This window comes from Silurus aristotelis (assembly GCF_946808225.1).
Source record: "Silurus aristotelis genome assembly, chromosome: 9".
NCBI lineage: Eukaryota > Metazoa > Chordata > Actinopteri > Siluriformes > Siluridae > Silurus > Silurus aristotelis.
The window spans coordinates 19944848-19972739 of record NC_139582.1 but is presented as its reverse complement, the minus strand read 5'-3'; the positions used below and the strand labels follow the sequence as shown (position 1 = coordinate 19972739).

Below are 27892 nucleotides of genomic sequence, written 5' to 3'. Positions count from 1 at the left end.
TCCTCATAAGAGCCTTTTTTCATCATATTATTTCGTGGTTTGGAAGACTACACTTGGGGGGACATTTAAGTTTTTATTTTTTCCATAATATGGCTTATACATGCAGTTGTAGTAGCACTAATAGAGCTATTGTCCCTGTACTCACCCTTTTCTCTGCACAAGACAACTAATGGTCTAAAGCAGATTAAGATTAAATGACACATCACAAATTGACACTTGACAATGCACACCTGTGAGTCGAAAACCATTCCAGGTGACTACCTTGTAAATCTGATAAGAGAATGTCATTAGTTTGCCAAGCTGTCTTCAAAGCTAAATGTAGCTACTTTGGATAAAATATATTCAATATATTTAACAATATATAGTTGTTTAATACTGTTTACGACCTAATTCTATTTGTGTTCTTTCATAGTTTGGATGTCTTAAATAAAAGAAAGAGAAGGAAAACCACTGACGGAGAAGGTGTATCCAATGTTTTGAGAGGTACTGTATATATAAAACCTATTCTGGTATTATACAGAATGATTAAGGTACTTCAAATGTTAATGCTCTAATTAACACCTCCCTTAGTCCTTCTAACACTTTTACAGCCACTGACTTACCACACCATAAAGTTTTTCTTGTTCAGAATGTAGCCAGGTGAGTCAGTGAGCCAGGTGAGTTGTTAAACTATTAGATAAATGACTCAGTTAAGCAGTGTCCCATACAGTTGAGCTTTGGTGAGACTGTCCTTTCGACTAAGTCCTGTGCTTGTGAATTTTTGGTGCTGTGGAGAAGTCTTCCTATGTGGCCCTGGACTTTGAAGCTGGTAGTGCCGTGCACTGGAAGCATCCAGTGGAGACTGGTGTAATGTTTCGGCTGAGCTCCTCCGGCTTACCTCTACATATTCGTTGCTCACAGTGCTCTCGTTGTCTTTTGGGATTCCAGCAAGGAAAAGGGTGCTCTTATGCTCTTGGAGGCTGTTGTTTGACTGATTCATTGGCCCCTTTTCAGTCTTACACAAGCCAAGACTGTGCTTGGGGCTTGGTGCCAAGCTGGAGCCAGGTGAAGTGGAGAAGCAGGAATCTGGCAACGCTGTGTGGAAAGCGTCGTCTCCTTTCCGCACAGTGCTGTACAGGGGACCTAATTTGGTCTGAGAAGGGCCCATTGCAAAGTGCTGCTCAGAGAAGCTGTAAGGAGAAACACGGCCAGGACTGCGATATGAAAAGCTGTTGATGTCCTCCACACTCAGATGCCTCCAGCGGCTTAGTAGGTCCTCCTCGGGAATACGGATGCTACCGCAGCTCTCTTTTGGCACTCCTGGGGAGCCGGTGCTGTGAGAGGAACTAAGCCGCGTTGAGCGATATGGCTCGCTGTAGCAAGACGGTGTACGCATATAGACTGGAGAGTTACCCTTTTGTGGACTGGAGGTCATATGTTGGAAGCTGTGCGACTTAGGAAACCTGGGGCTTTCCTTGTCATATGACAACGTGCTCTTGCACTCATAATCGCCATCCCACCAGTCCAAGTATAGAGCCAGGTGAGAAGAGGAAAGGGTGCTGCTGGGAGCAAGGCCCTTCTCATCTGAAGCCACACTAAAGCTAGAGTAGGAGCCTGACGTTGGCGTGGAGCCTGCTGCAAATTCGTGTAGAGCCACATCATTAGGAGAGTACTGAGAGTGAAAGTTGTAATCCTCCAAGTGTCTCTCTGTGGAAATCCTCGGTTCGAGAACGCTACCTTGGAGGTCCACGCTCTTCCGACGCCCCTGCCAGCGATCCTGTCGCCCCTCATCCGTGGGACAATACAGTGCCGTGTCACTGCAGTACAGGTCAGAAGATTTATATACACCATGGTGTTGGAGAGTATCTACACTGTTCATTGCGCTTTTTGAAATAAATTCTGGGTCTTGAGGCAGTGGGCTTGGTGAGCGAGTGACTGGGCAGCTACTACCTGGCTCAGGCTTCTCCAGTACTTTGGCGATGACTGTTGACGCAGCATTAGAGTATGGTGATTGGCGCAGGGCCTTGCCTCTCCCGTGCCCATGATCTTTTATTTGAGAACTTGCATTTTCTTGGAAGTCATTGAGGAGCTGAAAGAGAAGCACCAAGATTGTTAGGGGGGCAAGTGGAATTAGAAAGTAATCAGGTAGGACCCATGACAATCAGATATGTTATGCATGTAACACACAGGGAACTTTTTATATTGTAATTAGGAATTATAACTGTTAACTGCCATAAATATTTTATTTTAAATAAAACATGTATTATTATGTTATTATGATTAATGAGGATTAATAGGGACAAAAGTATTGACACCTTTTTTTTCAACTATTTGTTCTTCTTGCCCAAACTTTGACCACAAATTTTTCCTTTACTTGAACTAGGACATCCCAAAAAAAACCAACTCTCAACAGAGTTGTAGTCTGTATCTTCTTTTACCTATCAGTTGTAACCTAGCGTTCCACTGTAGATTCAAAGCTCTTTTGTACGTCGCTCTGGACCCTACCCCCTACAGTACATCAATGCCTGACTTTACTAACCCCCTTGTAGCTTAATAAGCACGAACCTTCACAAGCGAATTCTGAAATCTATTGGAACATACTTTCAGAAGAGTGGAGAATATTATAACAGCAAATGTGAATTAGATGTTCACCAATCTTATGGTCAGGTGTCCACCAACTTCATATAGTGTTTTTGAAGATATGCTTTTAACGGTTTTTGGTTTTGCTCTTTTCTCACTCAAATGCGAGCTTAAATGCTGAAATGTGTGAGTGAAACCCAGTCTCCAGACACTACCCTTTTTTGTCTGTTTATCTCTTTAATATAAAATGAAATGTTCTTATTAATAGTGTCTCTATGAATATACGAGGCGGTATCAAATGTTTAAAGACTATTTTTAAAACACGCCGGCAGATGGCAGCACAAGGGTGCACACACATTCACAGGGAGCACCGACCTTCATAAGTTAGTGTGCCAAAAGACATCATTCTGTGATTATCAGAAGCTGGACAATTGGTACTATTCTGACCATGTGCGTTACCACGTCTTCTATTCTGAACACGTGTGCACCCCGTCACCGAGCTCTAAACACATGGGAGTTTTACGCAGGAAACAACACAATCTCACTTTTGCACCCACCCCACTTGCCAGATTTGGCTCCTGAGGACTTCAGATGAATATCCAGTTCAAAGGTTGGCGTTTTGGAACCACTGTTGAGATCCAGCGTGAATAGCAGAAGGTGCTTGACACACTTCAAAAAGAAGAGTTCCAGGACACATTCCAGAAGTGGCAGGAACACAGGGAGCACTGTATTGCTGTGCAAGGGAACTATTTTGAAGGTGATAGTGTGTAAACACAGATAAATGCAGGTTTTTTTTGTAAACAGAGCTGGTCTCGAAACTTTTTGATACCACCTCGTATGTACAACATTCAATTCATTCGATAGAATTTTGTTTTGCGGTACTTTAAATTATGCATAAGTTCTAGCTCGGCTCACAAATCAATACAATCAAATACACTTATTGGTTTGTCAGTCCCGGTCCTATTTCCCATTTCCCTAATGACCCTTATACATTACATTGCCCCAATTTCCCCTGTGTGCTTTCAAAATCCGCTTCTCTCCATCTGTAAATTTGTTCCTTGCTATTCCTTGCTATTCTGCCAGCCTTTACACCTCTTCTTGTACTTTTAAATAAAAATAGAGCTTTGTTTTCAATACTAACAGTTTCAGAAATATATTTGGACCTGCTTTGCTTCTGGATGGACAACTCATCTTTGTTTCTGTTTCATCATCTGGCAGGTACTTTTATTTAAATGACAGCAGCATCCAGGCTTCCAGTCAAAATATAATTAGCAAATGAAGAAAAAGATAGCATTACTTTGCATAATGTTACTTTGGCTAAAAAATGTACTAAGGAAATAATTTTCTTCTAGTCTGGGCTATTATTAAAACAATTTTCCCTTCAATGAAGGAAATATATTGTCGGCAAGCCTGAAGCACAAGCATACGCTCATTAATTTCATTGATTATTATAATTGCTTTGCCTTAAAGTACCCTGAAAGAAGGAAAAAGATATTTCTGGCCACAATGCAAGTCAGTTTGACCTGGAAGTCATATAGTGTTATTGTGTCTAGTACTGTATAGTGGGTTTTGGTGAAACATAGAGCATGAATTACCTTGGACTGCTTTGGTGCTCTGTGATGGGATTTTCCACACTGCAGGAGCTGAGCTACACTGTTGCAGTCCTTCTTGTACAGGTCCTGTGGGAAAACGGTTCGTCAGTACAGTGTCCTAGCAACGGCACTTTCTCGGAATATTCAATATAAGCTTAATTCTGGGTTTATAAAATATGCAGTTCTGACTAGTCACGGCGCATGGTAATGTCGGACACCTATTTATTTTAATTTGCTCTTCCTTAACATTTGGACTGAAATCCCAATCCCAAGATTTTCCCCAATACACTCTTATGAAGTGGGGATTTTTTTTATACATTTGCACCCATATATCCGTATTACTTTCACACAGAGAATGACAAGTCATTCTGCGTACAAAAGGTTGTGTAACTTTGTGTAAGAATAATGAGGATAAAAAAAATCTGAAAAGTTGTATGCTGTTTGTGCTTTATCTAGTATGACTAGCCAGACTAGCTTTTTCAACATATTAGCAATCATGCTAGGAATGATGGCTACTGTATAATCACCTAAAAATTGTGTGTTAAGATAATAGAATCTCGAATGAACAAGGTAGATGAAGTTTTCCACATGCTGCATCTAATTTGTTACAATTAAATAATTCGAATGAAATTTCCATTTACATATACATTCTGCAGTACTGTACAGTTGTGAAAAGCATTCCACTACATGAAATACTCTGTATGAATATGTATGTGACATAAATACATGTATATTTGATTTGACCCCACCTACTTAGATATGCCTCTAAGTAATGCCTGATCAAAATGGCATTAAAATGGTAAATGGCATGAGGAAGTGATGGCCATGACCTAGTGAGCCATCCCTGGAATGCATCTGCAAAGTCTTTCAATCTGTAATGAGTCATTGTTCATCATAAGAAGTCTTTAGTTTATAGTTTGAGCTTGCAACCCCTTCATCCTCTCTTGCTCCATTTTTCCCTCGATTCTCTCATTATTTCTTGTTTGTCCTTTGCAAGATGCACCATTCTGTTCATTTTGCTTGCCTGATTGAATAAGTGAACGCACCTGCTTCTCAGCATCTCATCAGCCTTTAGCACTTAAAACCCCTCAATTCCATGTGCTCCAGGTTTAATCTTCATCCTGCCTGCTTGCTTCATCTCCCTCAGCACTCTAAAGCCACTCCCTCAAACACCAAGCCATGCTTTGTTCACTGTCACACTGTATATCTTGAAGAACATTATTTTCCAAGGGCAACACCTGATAGTCAGTGAAAATGAAAATCCTTAGATTTGAACAGGTAGAATTAGGTGTGGACTTGCTAGGTTATAATGAAAACCTGCACCCACACTGGCCCTTTGTGGAAACAATTTTTATACTCCTGCCCTAGTCACTGTCACTGGTCACAACATTTGCTGAGATGATACATCTCGGACAATGGTATTTGCTGTTTAGTTGTTGTCATTTATTATCTACAATTTGACTAGCAAGTGTGACAGAGTTGACAGGAAGGCTAGCATTCTCAATGCATCTAGCACTTTGCATTATTTTTGTAGCATGAGTACCAAGTGTTTAGTCAAACTACCAGAAGTGATACATACACACACCTGTTCAAGGTTGGCACAAGAACCGGCTGGTGTACCATGCATGAAGATTTCTCATCACTCCTTGCCATATGTATACCATTACACTATAGCCTATGCAAGACTCATTGTTTTTGTGTTGTAAATCATAAAATATTGAAATTGCTTCAAGAGTCATTAATATGATATACTCCAGTGCATTAATATGTGAAAACAGAAATAGTGAAGAGCCATGTGGCTGGACTTGATGTCAGGACTAAAATCAATATAGTCAGAGGTGAGAAAAATGTCTTCAAATGAACTGCATAGGAGAAAAGGGGTAAAGGAAGACGAAAGGAGAGACGGAGAAATAATGAACGACGATGTGAAATATTATATTATTATTATATTAATATCTAAATATTAGTATTATAGTCTTCAAATCTAGCTATCTAGGTTTTTTTTTTTTACATACCTGATTTATTCCTAAAATTCTTTAACTCATTGAGCAGATTCCTTGGCTATGACTCAAACACATTAAAAAGTCATTAAATGGAAAAATAGCATTGAAAAGTCTGAATTTGCCCCAACACACTTTTAAACAAGATAAGCTCACAAAATATTATTATAAATGGCTGCACATGGGGTCTTAACATAACACTGTAAATAGCTTTTCTGATGTCCTCATCATATTCTCTGACGCAGTGTGGAAGACCAACCCAGGTCCAATATTGTTTGTCTAAATCCTGAAACAACATAACAGCGTTTAATGTTGTTTACTTACAATTCTTAAGCTTAATTTTTACTTGATCCTTTTAAATCATATTTAGTCTATTAAATATTTTCATTTCAGCTTGAATAGAGGGCAGGAAAAATAACTGAGCAAATTATTCTCCTTCACTGACTCTTACTCTAAGGAAGGATCCTCAATCATTTTTAGGTTGCTAATTTTTTAATCATGTTCTTTCCCTTAAGCAATTCTCTGTTCTTCCAATTGGTCTGCTCTTGTTCTAATTGTAATCATGTTCTAATGCAACCTTCACCCTAAAGAGCTGGTTTGTCCAATATGTAGCATGCTCTCTAACTATTTACATGCAATAATTTGGGAATACAGGAATTCTCATGTTTTGTAAACTGTGTTAATGTACACAAAATGGATAAACGTTTGTGGACACCAGACCATGAGATTGCTGTGTGCTTTTTGAACATCCTATTGTGCATTTATTCCCCATTTGCTATTAAATTAACCTCCACCCACTCTTCTGGGAGGATGTTCCACTAGATTTTAAAGTGTGCTTATGGAGATTTTGTGCTCATTCAGCTATAAAGTAAGGTAGTGATGTAGGTTGAGGAGGCCTGGGGTGCAATTCATCCCAAAGGTGTTCAATAGGGTTGAGGTCAAAGCTCTATAGCAGACATCTCAAGATCTTCCACTACCATGCAAACCATATATTCATGGAGATGCACAGGGACATTCTCAGTCAGCTAGTTCATGTGAAGGGAAAATGTAATTCCCTCACATCCAAAGACATCCTTTAACTAGCTAACTATGGCATGCAACCCATATCCCTAATGGTAACTGTAATTTTCGTTAAATAAGAATGTTCTCTCTTTTTTAATTTTTTTTATTTGTATAGCAGCCATTTTTTAACACCAGATATTGACACGAAGCAGCCTCACAGAAATAAATAGCTTGGGAACCAATTGAAATTTTATTCACTGGAATGCATCCACAAAGCAGGACGTATCGTCAAGTGTGAAAATCTGAACTAGTAAACAAGGATCAGTCACTGTATCACATCGCACTAGACCAGCGCTCTTGTTACATCCTCGGATCTGAATCTAGAATATTAAGCCATTATGCCTCATTCCCACTGGACCCCTAAACCCCAGACATCTATCATCTGCACTTCAGCCTCTGACCTTAATTTTTCTTACGGTGCCCTCAAGACAATTATCACTATCGCATACAGTCTACCATCTGTCAATCCTCTTGGTATTTATTTAGAGCGAGTATGAGCTGCATTTCTTTTCAAAGTGTGGCTTAGGACACAGATTGGTCTAGACATATGGTAATAAAGTGAAGTGTGACCAGGAATTAATGAGTTTAAAATAAAAAAAAAGTAGCCGTTTGTTATTCCATGGTCTTTTTTTTTTTTATTATAAGAATTCAACTAATGAATGGTAAAAACTTGTAGAAGGGTTTAGTGGTCATAGGTGATTCATCCCCAGGTCAAGATCTCCAAATAACACTTCATGACTCTCTGCTCTCCCCTTCAGCCACTGCTCGTAACCTTGGGGTAACTATGGACAATGAACTGTCTTTTTTCCCACATGTCGCTGATGTTGCTCGTTCTTGTCGATTTCTTCTCTATAACATCCAAAGGATTCGACCATTTCTGTCCATACAGGCTGCCCAGGTGCTTGTTCAGTCTCTTGTCATTTCAAGACTTGACTACTGCAACTCTCTGCTGGCAGGTCTTCCCCTGAACGCTATTCGTCCACTGCAAATGATCCAAAATGCAGCTGCACGACTTGTGTTCAATCAGCCCAAGATTTCCCACACCACCCCACTGCTGCGCTCCCTTCAATGGCTTCCAGTAGCTGCACGTATCAGATTCAAAACACTGATGCTTGCCTACAAGGCCAAAAATGGACCAGCACCATCTTACCTCAGTGACCTCATCACATCTTGCACTGCACCACGCTGTCTGAGATCCTCCAGCACTGCTTGACTGGTACCACCTTCTCTCAGAATGAGAGGTAAGCACACTTCAAGGCTCTTCTCTGTTCTGGCACCGAGGTGGTGGAATTAACTTCCCCTAGATGTCCGTACAGCAGAGTCCCTGATTATCTTTAAGCGACGACTGAAGACCTACCTCTTCCTGAAATACCTAAATTAGCACATTCCAAGTTTGTAGAATTCGAGTAATATTTATATTGAGTTTGTAATCTTGCGTACCAGTGTAGATTTATTCATTACTAGAGATTTAAAGCACTTTTGTACGTCGCTCTGGATAAGGGCGTCTGCTAAATGCCGCAAATGTAAATGTAAATGCTTCTTTTGACTTCATTCCTATCCAATTCAATGACCTTGTTTAGATTACTATGTGGTCTGGATTTGGGTTGCACTCCTATGAAAGTTTATTTCATGAATCATCCTATAAAATCATGTTTTGGTAGGTTAGTAATTTAAGAACTTTAAGAACAAAATCTAAAAAGCTATTAAGACATTATAGTTCGTAAGTTTGTCCTCTCAAATAAGGGATAGGACATTTTTGCATGACTTCTTTAAAGATGGTGGGTCCAATTTCACGTCACAGTGTGGACTGCGAAAATGGGGGCTTTCGGAAATGATGATGCATTTTGTAGTCATTGCCATGACGTTATAAAGAGCCGGAATGTAACAAAATGGCTGACGGAAATGACACAGATTTAAGTTTTGCTCATGTGCAGTACAGGAATGTAAACGTTTTCAGATATTTCATTGTGGATGAGCAACTTTTGTGAAGCGTTTGAAAATGAAAGTGTGTACGCAGAGCGTTTTTAGACGAAAACACCATTTTCAAAATTATCTGGATTAGTGTAGACGTAGTCTAAGAAGCACACACTTGCCATTCTTTGTTTCATTAGACAAGTCTCATAAGACATGTCAGACACTGCAGAAAGGTCCAGTAGGATGAGACCGATGACATTTTGGCTGATCTTGTGGAGTGAACCTTCTAAGAAGCACAGGAACAAGCACATGAAGCTTTATGTGTTTATGTGTAATTTTCTCTAAAACTGTTTTGAATAAAATAGTGAGACGGTTAATGAAAGACAGAATGTTTGAGAAGTTTAGAAAGAAATAAGCAAAGTCACTAGTTGCTAATTTATGAGGTGTTCATAGTCAAAATGATGCCTTTTGGGCATGTGTGGAGGAAAAACTGGAACACATGGGTTTCAAACCAACAAATCGGTAATTGTATTGAGTCCCTGGGACATATCAAGTTGTTTCGTCGTGCCTAAAAGATTTTAAAAGTTCAACATTTTTATAGTAAACAATGCATTTGCACCAGTTAATCTGTGAATTGATGAAAAAAATGACTTACATTGTCTTCTTTTAGCTTTTTAATTGTGATTTTGGCCTCCATTAAATGACTATTGAGTACGACGATCTCACGAGTGAGTGTCCTTTTCTCCTCTTCATATTGCTGTGTCTAAATAAAGGAGAGAAGAATTCATGGGAGATATGTAAAACCATTTCAGAACACTTCCAGAGAAGTGCAGAAAAGTAAAGAATGTTTTAAACTATAAAAAAAAAAAACGATGTTACGTAAGTGGATAAAATGATTTTGGGTTTCCTCCTTCACCTATTTACATTTGCATTTATCTTCTCCTGGTAATGCTTTTTATTTGAAGCAACATACAGTTGAAAAAATAGGATTCATGATTCATGATTTATGATTTATGATTTCGATTGGCTCACAAAAATGCTGAGACTGAGTTTACCTCACCTGCATTAAAGTGATAAGTAATGTTGTATTTGGAAAAATATGCTTTATTCCAGTAAGCATAAAATATCCCAGCTTCAGGTTATTCAGCTGTTACTCTGATTCCTTCAAAGCCATCATTATTATTTAGTAACCAATTTCCTTTCCTAAATAATGTTTTTTTTTTTTTTTTTTTGCTATGCTAATCACCCAATGCTGGAAAATTAGACCTGGTACGTAACGAGTATGAATATTTTACTGTACCTTATTTTTCTGGAATCAGTACTTTATTTCACTATATATAACTTATTTACTTTTACTCAAAATTTTTTACACAAAATATCTGTACTTTCTACCTCTTACATTTTCATACCAGACTCGTTACATTAGTTTAGACATGATCGACCTATTTCGCGTCATTGCGCGGATTTTTCAATCTACCACTGGTGTATCATTTCCTGACTCTCACGCACCACAGACGTAGGCTAGCTTACGAAGCTACAACAAGCAGGGCAGAAGGCAACAAAAAAGTATGGGATACATTTATTAGAAAACAACATTTAAAATGATTTAATTTCAATATATCAATAAGATGTGAGGTCCTGTGACCAGCATGACACTAAACAGGTAGTAGAAATGGCTATATACTTCTTTACTTAAACTTGAGTGAAAAAGTGAGGCATTACTTACATTTCACCATTATCTTTTAAAACATAAGTATCTGTACTTCTATTTAAGTAAATAATGTATGAACTTTTGACATTTCTGCAGAAAATAAGTTTTAAAGGAAATAGAAAAAGATAGAAATGTATTTCCATAGCTATATTCCTTATGTAATGGGGAAAAAAAATAACTTCCTATGTATTTCTATATTTATATTCCATCACAGTCCTCACCACCCATCCAGACACACTAGTGCTGTTTTTTCCTACAAACTTATCATGGCTTAATAGACATTTTTTTAAATGATGTTTTTTATTTTCACCTACCATTTTCATTCATGATTTTTTTCTGGGACTTGCAGCACGAGGAACATTTCTCTTTGAAATAACTTTTCAAGTATTGAAAAGATGCTACAGTCGCAATGAGAAGTGCTTCTCAAGCTGGCTATCTTTATTTGAAGGATAGTAATTTGTTCCTGGCTACCAAAATTGGAAAAAAAAGGGACTTTTACATTGCAAGAATTTTAGTTGTGTTTCTAGAGCAAGGCAAAGGATGTGAAGGTCACATAATTCTTCTGAAAAGTTTTCCTAAAAGTAGTATGGCTTTTGATTCAGCAAACATGCTGTGAAGCGTGAAGTGTTGGCAGTTTTCAGATGATATGTTTTGATGATGGTGCTGGAGAGTCTAAAATATCTTGTTTTGAAGTCTGGTGACTCTGAAGGCCATAGCATATAATATCATGTCATTTTTAAGTTTAATAAACTAGTCAGTGATCCTACATGCAGTGTGGATGGGATTATATCCTACATAGATTACATTCACCAGAATAGAAATGTATTGTGTTTGATAAAGACCTTCACAAGGCATGAATGACCATATAATGTAATATTTAAAAGAAATGCCGTTGTCATAGGGCCATTTCTCTCTGAGCCAGCACTGGTTATAAATGATGAGGAGTTTTGGTGGTTGTCCAATGCATATATAAATTGTGTTCAGTTTTAAAGGTCATTGAGATTTACCCATGTTAAACTTTGCTAAAATGTCAATTAATCAGTGGTGGACAGTAACGAAGTAAATGTAATTTTTTTATTTCTTGAGTCGAGAATTGTAAATCTTTTTATTTATGAGTCGCTAAAAACAGGTCACGCAGCACGCCACCAATCAGGGTAGAGCGAGTGCTCTGTTTTGTACTTTATTTTGCGCTTGGTGGTATCTACTCATCACGAACATACAGTTCAGCATCAGTTCAACAGCAAGCAGAACATTTTGAGAGGAATAAATGATGGAAGAAACTCCTGACTCGAACTTGCTACAACACCTGTGGCCTTATTTGAATGATTTTATTAAAATAATTAAAAAGAATGTTTTGGGCTTATAATAATTTAAATAAATGTCAATCAGTGTTTGACTCATTAATATCATTCTATTAATAGATTGGTGTGTCAATAGTAACATTAGAGTTACTCGCAAACATCCTGAACCATCTAGAGACGTACCAGTGCCAATTGGATCCCACTACATGTGTGGAGTTTTAACATTGGACCGCCTGGAGTGTTTAAAGGCTCTGGCATGGAGAAGCTGTTGCTGGATCTGTGATGATCACAAATGTGAGCTCAGTAGCTCCTACTTTTATACCAAAGACTGTAGAAAGAACATTTACTTATAATCTTATACCCCAGTACTCATGTTAGTTCTCACTCTCCAGTGTTCTGTATTGTTGAAAGATTTATGATTTATGAGTGTTGTGCTCCAAAATAGCTTCAATATACTACCATTACCTCACATCTTATTCAGCTATGCCATGTTCTTTGCACTTTTGTAGCTAGTATTCTTCACCAATCTTTGAATTTCATCGGCCTGTAAATCATAGCATTTTACTTCTTAAGTACTTTCCTTTATATTATGTGCTTCTTGTCAGAAAATCAGATTTCCGTCTGTGTTTTGATTTGTTTATTCAGTGCACCAAAATTTAGCTTGATCTATTTTTGCTAACTCTAGCTCTCAAATGTGTTTCCAGAGATTCCTTGTTAATGTGTAACATGTTAGTTAGCTATCCTTTGGACAGGTGTCTCACCTTTTGGTTAAAGTTCTCCTCTAGTTCCTGATTTATCCTCTGCAGTGCTGTATAACTGCTTTGTATCCTGCAAGCAAATAGAATAAGATAAGTTAGAATAATTTGTAATACTTCACTGGTTTGCTCAAAGTAATTTACAGAGAATACCGTCACAGATATAAATCCTGGCACAAATGATTAATGATCATGGGTTTAATTTCAGTTCTTTGCAAGGCACTTGAGTGTATTTATATTTTCTTTTAGCACAAACCAGATTCTACTCTTGGTGGGATTCCAGCGTGTTAATGAAACGCTGTGTGTGACCTTCTAATCTTATCTTTTCAAGCATCCGGTCTCAAGTTAATTATGAAAGTGTGCTCATTTACTTGGGGGCGAGAAAAAGAAGCACTTTATTGTTTTTTTGTTTTTGTTTTTTTTTTTGCTTTGAGGGTGGTAGTTTATAGTTTTATATGAAGGAGTTTTATTACACAAGGCCTGTCTGTTGCAATCAAGCTCATAATACTGCTTGCACATTGTTTTTTTTTTTTTCACAAATACACACACACACACACACACACACACACACACACACACACACACACACACACACACACACACACACACACACACACACACACACACCAATAAATTGTTCAGTTAAATAATAATGAAATTTAGTTTAAAGTTATATTCATTATAATGCTTTAAATTTGATTAAACAGTAGTTTCTGGCTTTTAATAGCTTTAAACAGGCTTTAAATATGCAACGAGGAGCTGTTCATTTTTACACACTTTACAGCGTGATGGCAGTGTTGTGCTACAGAAATGTTTCACATGGGAAAAGATGACTCTGTTTGCTATGAGTAATCAGGCATTACAGCTGCTGAGCTCCTCAGGAACTCGGGAAGCATTTATTTAGAGAAAATCCAACGTATGCAGTAAATTCTGTATGTGGCTATTAAGAGTTTGTGTGCAAACTAATCCTGACCATCTGCTTTGCTCAGGAAGTCTCATAAAGAATGCACAATTATTATAATCTTCCTGCGCTTCCTAAATCGATCATTTTGGCAAGTTAGATTGAGTGATGCATGATAAGGAGATTTTTAAATGACCATTCAGGACCAGGATGAGTTCCTCTCCCCACAGCTTTAACAACTAGTAGCCCTGTTCAGACCTTTGTTTAATCTTAAAAGAGAAAACCTGCGTAGCTTGTCAGTGAATTTCTCCAGCTCTTCCTGGGCCCGTCGCAGTTCCGTCTCCAGGTACTGCTTGGTGGCATCAAACTCGCACTCCAGCATCTCCAGCTTATGGGTGGTGTAGGTCAGCCGCTTCCGTAGGTCCTCCTTTTGTTCCTGCAATGAACTGCGCATATACAAGCATCTGAACACAATCTTATACTTCTGACTTTAATTTACTGCTTTCTGAGTAGCCAAACGCATACACTGCATGCCACCTTTAAGTAAATAATACATTTCATTGCAATATGCAACTCTGACTGAAAAGATTGGTTAATCGAGGTGTAAAACAGAAAGTTTTGTTGAAACCCAGCAGCTCAGGAAAGCTCTTTAATGAGAAATGAAGATGGCATGGTAATGATTTCCCTTAATTGGCAAAACATGCACAGCTTTTAATTATCTAGAACAGGCTCTTTCACTCTAACAGGAAAACCGAATGCTCTTTTTTTAATTGGGGAAAGTGATTGGGATTGCTATTGGAGGTTTTAATTGGTATAAGACAATGGAAAGTGTGGGAGAGGTCAGAATAAAACACAGAATAGTGCACAGATTATAAGGAGATTAGACTCAAGGTATAATATACAGTGAGGAAAATAAGTATTTGAACACCCTGCTATTTTGCAAGTTCTCCCACTTAGAAATCATGGAGGGGTCTGAAATTGTCATCGTAGGTGCATGTCCACTGTGAGAGACATAATCTAAAAGAAAAATCCAGAAATTACAATATATGATTTTTAAACTATTTATTTGTATGATACAGCTGCAAATAAGTATTTGAACACCTGTCTATCAGCTAGAATTCTGACCCTTAAAGACCTGTTAGTCTGCCTTTAAAATGTCCACCTCCACTACATTTATTATCCTAAATTATATACACCTGTTTGAGGTCGTTAGCCGCATAAAGACACCTGTCCACCCGATACAATCAGTAAGAATCCAACTACTAACATGGCCAAGACCAAAGAGCTGTCCAAAGACACTAGAGACAAAATTGTACACCTCCACAAGGCTGGAAAGGGCTACGGGGAATTTGGCAAGCAGCTTGGTGAAAAAAGGTCCACTGTTGGAGCAATCATTAGAAAATGGAAGAAGCTAAACATGACTGTCAATCTCCCTCGGACTGGGGCTCCATGCAAGATCTCACCTCGTGGGGTCTCAATGATCCTAAGGAAGGTGAGAAATCAGCCCAGAACTACACGGGAGGAGCTGGTCAATGACCTGAAAAGAGCTGGGACCACCGTTTCCAAGGTTACTGTTGGTAATACACTAAGATGTCATGGTTTAAAATCATGCATGGCACGGAAGGTTCCCCTGCTTAAACCAGCACATGTCCAGGCACGTCTTAAGTTTGCCAATGACCATTTGGATGATCCAGAGGAGTCATGGGAGAAAGTCATGTGGTCAGATGAGACCAAAATAGAACTTTTGGGTCATAATTCCACTAAACATGTTTGGAGGAAGAAGAATGATGAGTTCCATCCCAAGAACACCATCCCTACTGTGAAGCATGGAGGTGGTAGCATCATGCTTTGGGGTGTTTTTCTAGACATGGGACAGGGCGACTGCACTGTATTAAGGAGAGGATGACCGGGGCCATGTATTGCGAGATTTTGGGGAACAACCTCCTTCCCTCAGTTAGAGCATTGAAGATGGGTCGAGGCTGGGTCTTCCAACATGACAATTACCCGAAGCACACAGCCAGGATAACCAAGGAGTGGCTCTGTAAGAAGCATATCAAGGTTCTGCCGTGGCCTAGCCAGTCTCCAGACCTAAATCCAATAGAGAATCTTTGGAACGAGCTCAAACTCTGTGTTTCTCAGTGACAGGCCCGAAACCTGACTGATCTAGAGAAGATCTGTGTGGAGAAGTGGGCCAAAATCCCTCCTGCAGTGTGTGCAAACCTGGTGAAAAACTACAGGAAACGTTTGACCTCTGTAATTGCAAACAAAGGCTACTGTACCAAATATTAACATTGACTTTCTCAGGTGTTCAAATACTTATTTGCAGCTGTATCATACAAATAAATAGTTAAAAAATCATACATTGTGATTTCTGGATTTTTTTTTTTTAGATTATGTATCTCACAGTGGACATGCACCTACGATGACAATTTCAGACCCCTCCATGATTTCTAAGTGGGAGAACTTGCAAAATAGCAGGGTCTTCAAATACTTATTTTCCTCACTGTATCTGATTTTAAAATTACAACATACCTATTACAGGAATGTTTAACTTAACAGGTCTAAGTCAGCCATAAAACTGTGTGCTGATTGGTTATCCTTATACCTGGGCTGCAGCCTATACCGTGCTCTTCTTCATTTACACAACTTTAGATCTGTTACAGGGGGCACTCGTTTCCCATCTTTTGCAGCATCATCTATGTTAAACAGAACAATCTTGGGGTTCCAGCCCACCAAGGTCAGACATATATATATATATATATATATATATATATATATATATATATATATATATATATATATATATATATATATATATATATATATATATATATATATATATATATTTCCCATCAATAAACTCTGGCTGTCTTTATTACTGAAATATATGTTAAGGTAAACTTGAGTTACATTGGAAACAATGTAGTTTATATGGTAATCCACTACACTACAAAAAATATTTATAGAAAATATAAGATTATTATCAATGTATTTCAGGCTGGTCCCCAGACCTCCTAAGCAAGTCTACAACTCATCCATAACAAGCTTGGCTACTGTATATGACCTGAACATATAAAGGTTACCACAAAGCTGAAAGTGTACAAAATGAGGTCAAGAAGTTCTAGAAGAAATTAGACTCACTGAATGAACCTCAAACACCTTTAGAATAAACCGGAACACCAACCTCATGCCATGCCTTCTTGCAAAAATTAGATCCCGTGCTCTTATGTGATTGAGTCCTAGTACTTAGCTCTGTGTTCTGTTATGTAACTTTATGTTGTGTGATGTAGCTCTATGTTGTTTAATGTAGCACCAGGGTTCCGGAGGAATGTTGTCTCATTACACTGTGTACTGCGTCAGCTATATGGTAGAAATGACAATAAAAGCTCCTTTACTTGACTTGACTTAAATGGACCAAACTAACTAAGAATCTAATAGGAAATGGGATGTTAAATGGTCAGGTGTCCACATAATGTGAACATACAGTATAAAGTGCATAGTTGAGTTTTTTGGAAGAATGGCATGAGTAAACATCCACTGGGGTCTCCAAGGCTCAGTTCATCAACACTTTAGTTAATGGAAGATGAAATTGCTATGATGATTAATGTTTTTAATTGTATTCTGTTTTACTCTTACCTCCTTTTTTGATGTTTACAACCATTTCGAGAGGCTTTTTGTGAAGTTTTCCCAATATATATTTTTTTCATGTTACTTTTCACTTTTTCTTGTGTGTAGTTATTCCCTGGTGTGAAAGCAAACCCTACGTTTTCCTCCCCAAATCAGACAGTAATTCTCTGTCAGGATTGATCCTGATAAAAAAAAAAAAAAAAGAGAGAAAAGAAAACACTGCTACCGTCATGTACAGACTGATGAACCCTGAACAACAATTTTGATAAGTTATTAATGAGTTTATAGTATTTTGTCAGACCTACGGTACTCTATACATTTATTACATTAAAAATACATATGTAGGATAGAATTTAAGCACAATCCAGAAAACAGGTTAGTTTAAGTAAAGAGAAAACAAAGACACCCTATACTTTGTGTGCCTCAAATTTTGTGGTAAAAGTTTAGGGAAGAACCACCTTTGGCTGGTAAAGTCAGTGTTCCAATACTTTTTTTTCCATATACTCTATTCCCAGGAAGTGAAAACAGCCAAATGTGGTTCTTCCCTAAACTGTAACAAAGACAACTTTATAAAAAAAGAAAAAATCTTGAGAGGCCTGCTGTATAGCTCTGACATCATACCTATTGAGATGAATTGGAGCGCTGACTGCACCCCAGACCTCACCCTACATTAGTACCTGACTTTACTAACACCCTTGTGACTGAAGGAGCACAAATCTCCACATTTACACTCCAAAATCTAGTGGAACATTTTCCCGAAGAAGTGGCTTTTTTTTTTTTTTTTTTTATAATTTTGAAATACGATGTTTAGAATGTGCATATAAAATCAACCAACAGACCTTTATTTTAATTGCATTTATAGCTCAATATAGCTTGTTAAGAATGACTTGAATGACTTTGATTTTATGTCCAGCTACAATTAAGTAACTGTTCATTCTATAACACTATTTATGCAGCAGTATACAATGGGCAGTACAAGATGGTATTGGGACTAGTTTTGTAACACACCAACAGATGGCAGCACAAGGCTGCACGCACAGTCACACAGAGCACACACCTTCATAAGTCAGTGTACTAGAAGACATCGTCCAGTGTACATCAGGACCTGTGCAACTAGAATTGTTCTTACCATGTGCTTTAACACATCTGCAATTTCACTATGGATAGCAAGTTAGAAGAAGGAGCAAACGTGAAATTCCTCACACGTGATTTTCTCGAAGGAAACAACATAAACTCACTTCTGCACCAACCCTACTCACCAGATTTGGCTTCTGCAGACTTCACCTCTTCCCAAACATTAAGATACAACTTAACCTCCTAAGACCTGAGCTTTGGTTTGGCTTGCATTTTAGATTTCTTCCAGTTATTTGGGTTTAGGAAGAACCAATAATTATAATATCCATATATTTTCTTTGAACATGAAGCTCTTCTTGGAAAAAAATGATGTCACTTATGTGGACACTCGGTCTGTATCTACAGAAAACAATAAAGACACCATTGTGCACAATGTCCACGTATGTGGACACCCAGGTCGTAGGAGGTTAAAGGTAGCTGTTTTGACATTGCGTTACACTCTTATTTGAAAACATTTCATAAACTTTCTTTGTCTATATTTTCTATCGCCTATCTTCTCCTCACCAGGGCGTTGCCACACATGCTGGACACCATCTGAGCCAAACAAGTTTATCTTGTTTTATTTTATCAGACCACAGAATTGGTTCCAGTAATTCATGCACTTGGAGAGGCTGTCTTTAGCAAATTGTTTGAGGGCTTTCTTGTGAGCCAGCTTTAGAAGAAGCTTCCTTTTGGGACGACGGTCATGCAAACCAACTTCTTGCAGTGTACGGCGTATGGTCTGAGCACTGACAATCGGACCTTCCACTTCTACAACGTCTAAAGCGATGCTGGCAGCACTCATGCGTATGTTTTTTTTAAGCAGATTCTGCACCTGACGTACAGCATGAGGGCTCAACTTCTTTGATGGACACTTGCGAGGCCTGTTCTTAATGGAACACATTTTGGAAAGCCTCTATGACCCTGCCCACTGTACTGTAACTCAGTTTCAGGGTGTTACTAATCTTCTTACAGCCTCGGCCATCTTTGTGGAAAGCAACAATGGTAATTCTCAAATCCTCATTGAGTTCTTTGTCATGTTGTACATCCAGTAGTCATTGGAAAGGACAGCTCATAAAAAATACTCTTGTAAATTACATCAAAAATTATCAGGACACCAAACTGAACTTTTGCTATGTTTCCACATGGACGGTTTTAATTGCCAGATGTATGTATCATGGCAGATTTTGGTGCTTGTTTTAAGACTTGGTGTATCAGTAAAACAAATGTTTAATAATTAAAAAAAAAATTCGGTGGAGTTTTTTTTTTATATCTGAGTAAAGAAGAGACATTACGAATAAATGTGTTGTGTTGAAGGTTTTAATTTGGCCTCTTCTATATTTATTTCTTTTCATATCTTTAATAAAAACAGTCAAACAAAAATGCGTGCTGCATTAATCGCGTGTTAATAAAATTCCACCGTCGACGAACTCCACAATATCCTCCTCAGAGTCAGGCACGTTGTACATCCATCTTTCCCAATCTGTTCCATCTCTGATTGTGATCTCTGAAGGAGCCCCTGAGACACATGGTGTCTAATCACACTCTACGCTTCATAAGATGAAAGAAACCAAAGAGTTACAACGTCTGCGAGTCACCCGTGTGTATTGTCTAGTATTTATTACTAGTTTTCTTTTGACCAACACTTGCTTTCTGTTGCAACACGAACTGAAAATGGCTAAATGATAGTAGGACAGCAATCATTCACTTAATTCCAGAGTAGATCCAGAGAGCCTGATGGAAGACATTTGTGTGATTTTATGAGAAATAACAATAATTATTGGAAAATGCATTTAACAGAGAACCTGACTGATAGAAAATAAAATTATACCAATTAATTAACAATAAGTACTGAATGACCATTGGTTTAAAAAAATAAAAGGCTGACATGTGCACAGAACTGAACACTGCGTAAGACCTAGATGATCTCTCTGAGAGTATTTGCTGTCACAAGTCTGAGGAGGTTTTTGTTTTGTTTTGTTTTGTTTTTTTGCTTTGGTGCAAATGTTCATTATTTGAGGGAACTTGAGCTTCCCACTGACCTGAGCTTTCTGCCCATTTGCACCTTTGCTGGAGATCTACAACACTGTAATGGTGCAACACTGTAAATGAGCACAACAAGGATTCTCTTCATGCAGTGTCGTTTCCCTCAGCTAATGTATGCCCGGTTTTCAGTTAAACCGTTCAAATATGTGTACACATGACTTCACATGATTCCTTGAACCCAACTCTTAAATGCTTGACAGTGGGTATTGCCAGTTTAAAAACCATACATCATTAGTATGTGTTTTGTATTTTTTTACAATAGGTACCGTATACTTCTTGTTAGTCTTTTATTAATCATGTGCAAACCCAGCTGATAAACAAATCTCCCAAGTGGACGATAAAGAACTGAACTAAACTGAGTTGTCTCTATTTTGCGAAATTTCATTGACCGGGGAAGGTTTTGCTCTAAAACGCTGTACAGATTTGCAGGCTTTGCTTTGCTTTGCTTTGCTTTGCTTTGCTTTGCTTTTCTAAGGCTTCTGGACTCTTGACACCTTTGTGTAGTCTGCATGAATTTGAACATCTTTTGTGAGTATGTGTAACGGTTGCAAATACCACTCCAGAATCCAGTTTTGTGCTCACATATATTGTGTAAATATATATATATATATATATATATATATATATATATATATATATATATATATATATATATATATATATATATATATGTATATATGTACACACAAAGATGTTCACCAGATTCTATACATGTCTTTTTGCATTTTTAGACAAAATACCTTTACTGTATGTGAGCTCCTGAACGGCAATCAATAACTTGTTACTTACTTATTTCTAGCTCCGGGTCATAGGAGTATACAAGTTCTGTTTCTTTTTGTGAGTGTACACATTGCAATCATCACACAGTCGAATACATAACAGTAGAATTATTTTCTCTTATGAATGAGCATAATTTCGTGTACCATATTGAATCAAGATCAGTGAAGATTTTCCACAACGTCCGCAAAACACATCATTCACGATCATCTCTTTGCCTGCTGGGAGCTCAGCACATGATATTGTTGTAAGTGTGACAAATGAGCTTAAAACTAACGCTTTATTTTTCTCCATAACATCCTGTCCTCCACATTTGCCTCTTTCAAGGGTGTCCTCCCTCACCACATCCATAAACCTCCTCCTTGGCCTTCCTTTTTCCCTCCCTCCAGCTCCATCCTCAGCATTCTTCTAACGATATAACCCATGTCCCTCCTCTGCACATGTCCAAACCATCTTAATCTCCTCTGACCTTGTTTCCAAAACATCCTACCTGCACAGTCCATCTAATAAAGTCATTTCTAATCCTGTCCATCCTCATCACTAGCAGCATCTTCAACTCTTCCACCTCCAGCTCTGCCTCCTTTCTTTTTGTCAAATCATTTTGAACAGTTATTGGTCTATAGTTAGAATGATGAGGACCGGAGAGTAGTATCAGGATAATTTGGCAGGATTTGAGGAAGAGAGGCCTACAGCATTGGAAACATGTCCAGACAGCTTGATCGAGACTCTTTAAGATACGGATGCATCTCATGGGACAGCGTTATATACAGTACACCCAAGAAACACTAAAAACACAATGCCAGGCTATTCTGAAGTGGCCTTCTATGGAATATCATCTCTGTAAAGAGTGAAACCTGCAAGCTGTAGAAGACACCCCCCTTAAAACCTGACTAAACTGAAGAAATTTGCTCATTAAGAGTGGACCAGACTACTTGGAGACAGGTACAGAGGTCTCACTAAGAGCTACAGAAATCATTTGTTAGCAGTGATTTCTGCTAACAAGCCTCTAAATTGCATGAAAACAGAATATTGGGTTAAGGGGGTTAAGGGTCCTTTTTTTTGGTGCAGAGGGGTGCCAACAGTGTCAGGCCGAGCATTTCATGCCTATCCCTTCAACGGTGCCTGAATCAATTCACCTCCTAATACCATCGTGATGATGCAACAGCTATACAGTAGAAACCAGCAATATTATGCAGAAACACAGCATAACTGAGCTCGGTATCACAGACAGGTAACTCATACAGTGAGAATAAATGACATTACTAAATCAAGAAATCTAATATACACAGTTCAACAAGTCTCCTTTCACTGTAGCCACAGCTGCCTCATCACCATACATCATCTCTAGCAGAAGCATCAAAATTTACATCATAAAATGTCCCCGGGTTTATAGTGCATTTTTGTGCATTTTTTCTGGGGAAAAAAGATTAACAACTGTTTTGAACTGTTTTAGACGACCTTTCCTCAGGATGTCTAGATTTTCTTGAAAAGTCTGTCTTGTAAATGTTTCTGCAACCAAATTAATTTCTTCACCTGTGGCTGACATTGTGGAATGAAAGGCTATTAAATCCACACGAATTTATTTGAGCTTGTGCAGTTCACTACCGATGCGGATTGCGAGCTCTGACTAGTGCGCTTTCTGACTATCCGATTAAAGGCGGCCTTGGAGGAGGACTATGAAATTATGAAAATTGACTATTGAGAATAATTTAATACATATTAATGGATAAATATAAATAAAAAAATGTAAGTCATTGTTTCTGAGAGAAGACCTTGCTGGCCCTGATGGCTCACCACTAGGTGCCAACAAATTTGTCCACGTCTGTATTTACAGTACTGTAAAGGTCCAGTAGCAACTGCACACTTCCTATGCATTTAGTTTAATTCCATAAGACAACCATGTTATGCCTATGTCATGTCTTACCTCATTACAGCTAAGCCGCATGATTGTTTCCTCAAAAAAAAGCCCTCTGCTTTCTCACTTCTACTTCATCATACTCTTTTTCCCTCTCTTTTTTGTCTTTTACTTTGAGGTTATTTAAGAAGTAGAACTTATGATCAAGGCTGTAATACCACATATATCTTACTTTATTCATAGTAACCTACCCTCTGGTATAGTGTCATTAGATTCAAATACAGTTAAATCCAACAATGTAGATACAAGTGTCCTCTCTGCTAGAAATAATTGGTTGCCTCTCAAGGCTCAAAGTCCATGTACAATTTGTAGGAGCCATTACAGTCTATTACAGTCTTTTGACATTTGACCTCATCTTGTATGCATATACAGGTATTAGTATTCTATGATTATCAATAGCATGATCCTGGTTTATCACCTATTACTGGCATGATAAACATTTAATTATTAAAATAGTTTTAGCTTATGCTGTTTCAGATCCTCTAAGCTGTCTGTATGCACTTCTTTCCAGTTTACATGGTTCCACTTGGCCACAAGTTTCTTTGTTATTTTGTGTACAAGATGCATGCAGCGATGATTGAATAATTCATAATCTAGAGTCTAAAACAGCATGGTTTAGCAGCACTACCCACTATGAAATAATTTAAAAAGAACCACATATATCTGGGTCTTTATGTGTACATTTGAAAAATGCAATTTAATTATGAATAAAAATGCTAAATTGTAACCAATGGCTTCAGGTTCCGCAAGGAACAAGGTTCAGAGGCAACACTGCACAACGATCAGGCAAAACTTTATGGCTACGGATCAGGCATAACATTATGACCGCCTGCCTAATATTGTGTTGGTCCCCCTTTTCCTGCCAAAACAGTCCTGACTCGTCAAGCATTAACAGCATGAATTTTTTCAGCAATTTGAGCTACAGTAGCTTGTCTGTTGGAGCACATGGGCCAGACTTCGCTCTCCACGTGCATCAATTAGCCACCCGTGACCCTGTTGCCGGTTCACCACTGTTCCTCACTTGGATCACTATTGATAGATGCTGACCACTGGAGACCGGGAACAACCCACAAAATTTGCAGTTTTGGAGTTGCGCTGACCCAGCGTCTAGCCGTCAGAATTTGACCCTTGTCAAACTCGCTCAGATCTTTACGCTTGCCAATTTTTACTGTTTCTAACACATCAACTATGACAAAATGTTTGCCTGCTGCCTCATATTGTATATCCCACCCACTAACAGGTGCCATAATGAAGATATAATCAGTGCTATTCACTTCACCAATCATAATGTTATGCCTGATTCGATTTTTTACTTCTAAATGCTGAAAGGTCATTAATTCCCGATCAGATCAGTAAAAAGATTATCATAGCAAGAAGGAAGCAAATTAAATAATTAAATGTATTATTAAATGTATAATTATGCAGGAAACTAACAGAGAACACTATCCTATGCGTAAATGACCAAATATTAACAGAACAATATATGGATTCATTACATTTGCATGGAATATTGTTAATATTATATTAAGAACACTTGCTATAGGTAAACTTTAGCATATAGGACAGAGCCTCTGTACATAATTGAGCCCACACATTTTTCTACTACAGCTGACTCTTGCCATTTCGCTTCAGGCTTCTTTCTTTATCAGCTAAATCCATATTACTAAAGACTCCAGGACACCTAGACACACTGCCACACACACACTCTTTGTGCTCGGCAGTGTTGTTGCCTCGGGTGCCTTTGCTATCTGGATTAAAGTGAGATTTCACTCCTTACCCTCTAGGGTAGTCTCGGGCTATTTGGCTGCCTTGTTAATAAGAAGCCAAAGCCCGCTGCCAGGCGGTGTGACATTTCTTCACCTCAGGGGTAATCTCAGTCACACAAACAAAAGAGAAAAGATGAATGAAAGGGCTGTCGGAGTTGGCAACTTATTGGAAATGGTTTTGTGAGAATATCCCATGCAGCAATGCAGCACTAGCTGGCAGGTTAGCAGTGTCCTGTTTCTTTATCTTTGTTACTGAAATGTAGTGTATGCAGGGTTTTGAGTGGCATCATTATTATAATTTTTTTTTTAGAAAGAAAAATTGTGAATGCCTCTTTTTTTTATCAATCTGGCAATGTAGATCTGGAAGTAAAGCTGGCAGTTTTTATCATGTAACCTTTCAAATCCAGTACATTGTTTCCTTCAAGGTGTTGTTTCAAAGCACTACTCCATACAAAAGGCCATTATCACACATATTTTGCTGTATCGTTAGTACAACTTAGCTGAAATATTTAGGAGAGCTAGCATTCATAGCAAAGATATTATTTTGGTATTTCTTGTGAAGCAGCTTTGTGACCGTGTTCGTTTGTTACTAGCACTAAACAAATAATGATAATTCAGTTAAAAAAATTTGAAAAAACAAGTTAACTTATGAATGGGCTCCTACTAAAAAAAAAAACTAAGTCAAAAAATAAACAACACGCTGACCCATGAGACTGGTTCCACTCCTGTCAGGAATCTGAGGTTACAGTGTAGAAGAATCACCTAATTCAGTAAATTTTACCCACAAAACTGCCATTTGCTTGATGTTTTTTGTTTTTCACACCATTCTACATAAACTAAGGTGCAGATTCTGAATAACCCCTATCAGCCTACAATAATGAGAACACAGAAAGTTAGCAGAAAGGTGGAGCCTCCATGGATCAGACTTCATTGTCCAGCTCGTCCCACAGACTATCGATCGGATTGCGATCCGAGGGAAGTTGGAGGCTCTCTTGGTTGATTTTGAAGAAGCTTGATGTGTTTTACATGCACAGAATTCACACCAATATTATAACAGTACACATACCCCAGCACTTAACCCTCTCTGCTCTAGCGGTGCTGTATCATGGCTGATCACAGCTTCTTAACATTGTGTTGGTCCCCCATTTGCTGCCAAAACATTACTGACCCGTTGAGCATTAACAGCATCAACTTCTTCAGCTATTTAAGCTACACGTGCATCAATGAGCCTTGGCTGCCCATGACCCTTTTGCCGGTTCACCACTGTTTCTTCCTTGACCACTTTTGATAGATACTGACCACTGCAGACCAGGAACAACCCACAAGAGCTGCAGTTTTGGAGATGCTCTGACCCAGTCGTCTAGCCATTACAATTTGTCCAGTGTCAAATTCGCTTAAATCCTTACACTTGCCCATTTTCCCTGCTTCTCACACATTAAATTTGAGGACCAAATGTTCACTTGCTGCCTAATATATCCCACCAACTAACAGGTGCCATGATGAAGAGAGAACTCAGGGTTAGGATTCAGGTTATTATGTTATGATGTCATAATATTATGTCTGGTCGGTGTATATGTGACAAGTCAAAGCCTTCTTACAGACCTACCAATCACAGGTTATGTTGTAAAGCTAAACAATGGGCATTTAGAGTTGTTTTTTTGGTCTCAGATTCAATGCCTAATGTTTTTAGTGTCTTCCAAGATTCTCTGTGACTATGGACAAGTCAATAAGCTTCTCATGGCTTTCCACTATGGCATGAGTGGAGGACAAGGAGCTATAAAGGCTACTTTTGCATTTCAGAACACGACAAATCAAGATGTGTACTGAATTCAGTTTCCTATAACTACTATAATATTAATAGTGATAATGATAATTTTTTTTATTATTACTGTTATTATTATTATCACAATTAATTTCGATCTTTAATCATGGTTTCAGGTGAATCAGTGACTGATCTTTTTATTATCACCAAACATTTCAATATTTTGCATTTTGTATTTTAGAAAAAGTTGTGATCACTTATTCTCTGCTGAAAGTTATAACAGAAACATTATTCGTTCTTATGAGGTATCACCACACTGAGCCAGAGCACAGATGTAAAGCTACATCTTCCAATACAAGAATCATTTCCATTCATACACACATGTTAAATAAATGTAATAAATCAATTGCATGTCTCATAATTATAAACTGCACCATTACAGTTTAAGTCCAATAGATCAAACTTGGACTAACAAAGAAAACATGGGACTCATTCATAATGTAGTGCAACAGCTTGTGGGAAATACACACATATACACATGAATACACACACATGCATGCAAGCAAGCCTTCCTCGACTTACCATTTGTGAGCTTTACGTCTCATTTTCAGATCAGCTCACTGTATGCATGTGTCTATATCCGTTCTTTGACCAGCGTGCATCAGAACTAGCCTTTCCACTTCCATCAGCAGCAAGAGCTGCTTTAGCAAGCACTAAAAACCCTCAGTCCAGATGGAGGCAGCGGAGAGATAATGGGAGAGAGAGTGAGAGAATGGAGGGAGGGAGAAAGGGAGGGAGCAGGGAAAGGAAACAGCACACAGGAAAAATAAAAAAGAAAGCAGCTTACCTAATGACACGTGTCGCTCCGTCAGAGGCCTTGCACAAAATAGAAAAACAGAGATCAGTGGTTACACCTTTTCTTCTGCTCGTTTAGCTGCATGCCACATCAGTTGCTTATAAGTAGTGCTTATATGTATTAAACAATTCTTATCGAGCATTTAATTACACACAGATCATTAATTTGTGCTGCCAAACAGATATTTGGGCAACTGGGATTACAAAATAGTAGAACAAATCAGGACTTATGATTG

General features: G+C 38.2%; 1 protein-coding gene across 2 annotated transcripts; it reads right to left on the bottom strand.

Moving 5' to 3' along the window:
* Positions 1-70: 70 nt before the first annotated feature.
* On the bottom strand, positions 71-27578 carry LOC310731089 (brain-enriched guanylate kinase-associated protein-like). 2 transcript variants are annotated; one of them, XM_083550470.1, is made up of 7 exons: positions 27384-27578; positions 17432-17604; positions 14080-14241; positions 12901-12967; positions 9783-9890; positions 4155-4238; positions 71-2068 (listed from the first exon to the last, which is right to left on the bottom strand). In XM_083550470.1, the coding sequence occupies exons 2-7, from the start codon at positions 17500-17502 to the stop codon at positions 686-688; spliced, it is 1875 nt and encodes a 624-aa protein (XP_083406596.1). In that variant the 5' UTR covers positions 17503-17604; positions 27384-27578; the 3' UTR covers positions 71-685. The 2 variants fall into 2 exon arrangements, with proteins under 2 accessions (XP_083406596.1, XP_083406597.1); XM_083550471.1 differs by lacking the exon at positions 17432-17604 and having other exon boundaries at positions 27384-27575.
* Positions 27579-27892: the final 314 nt, after the last annotated feature.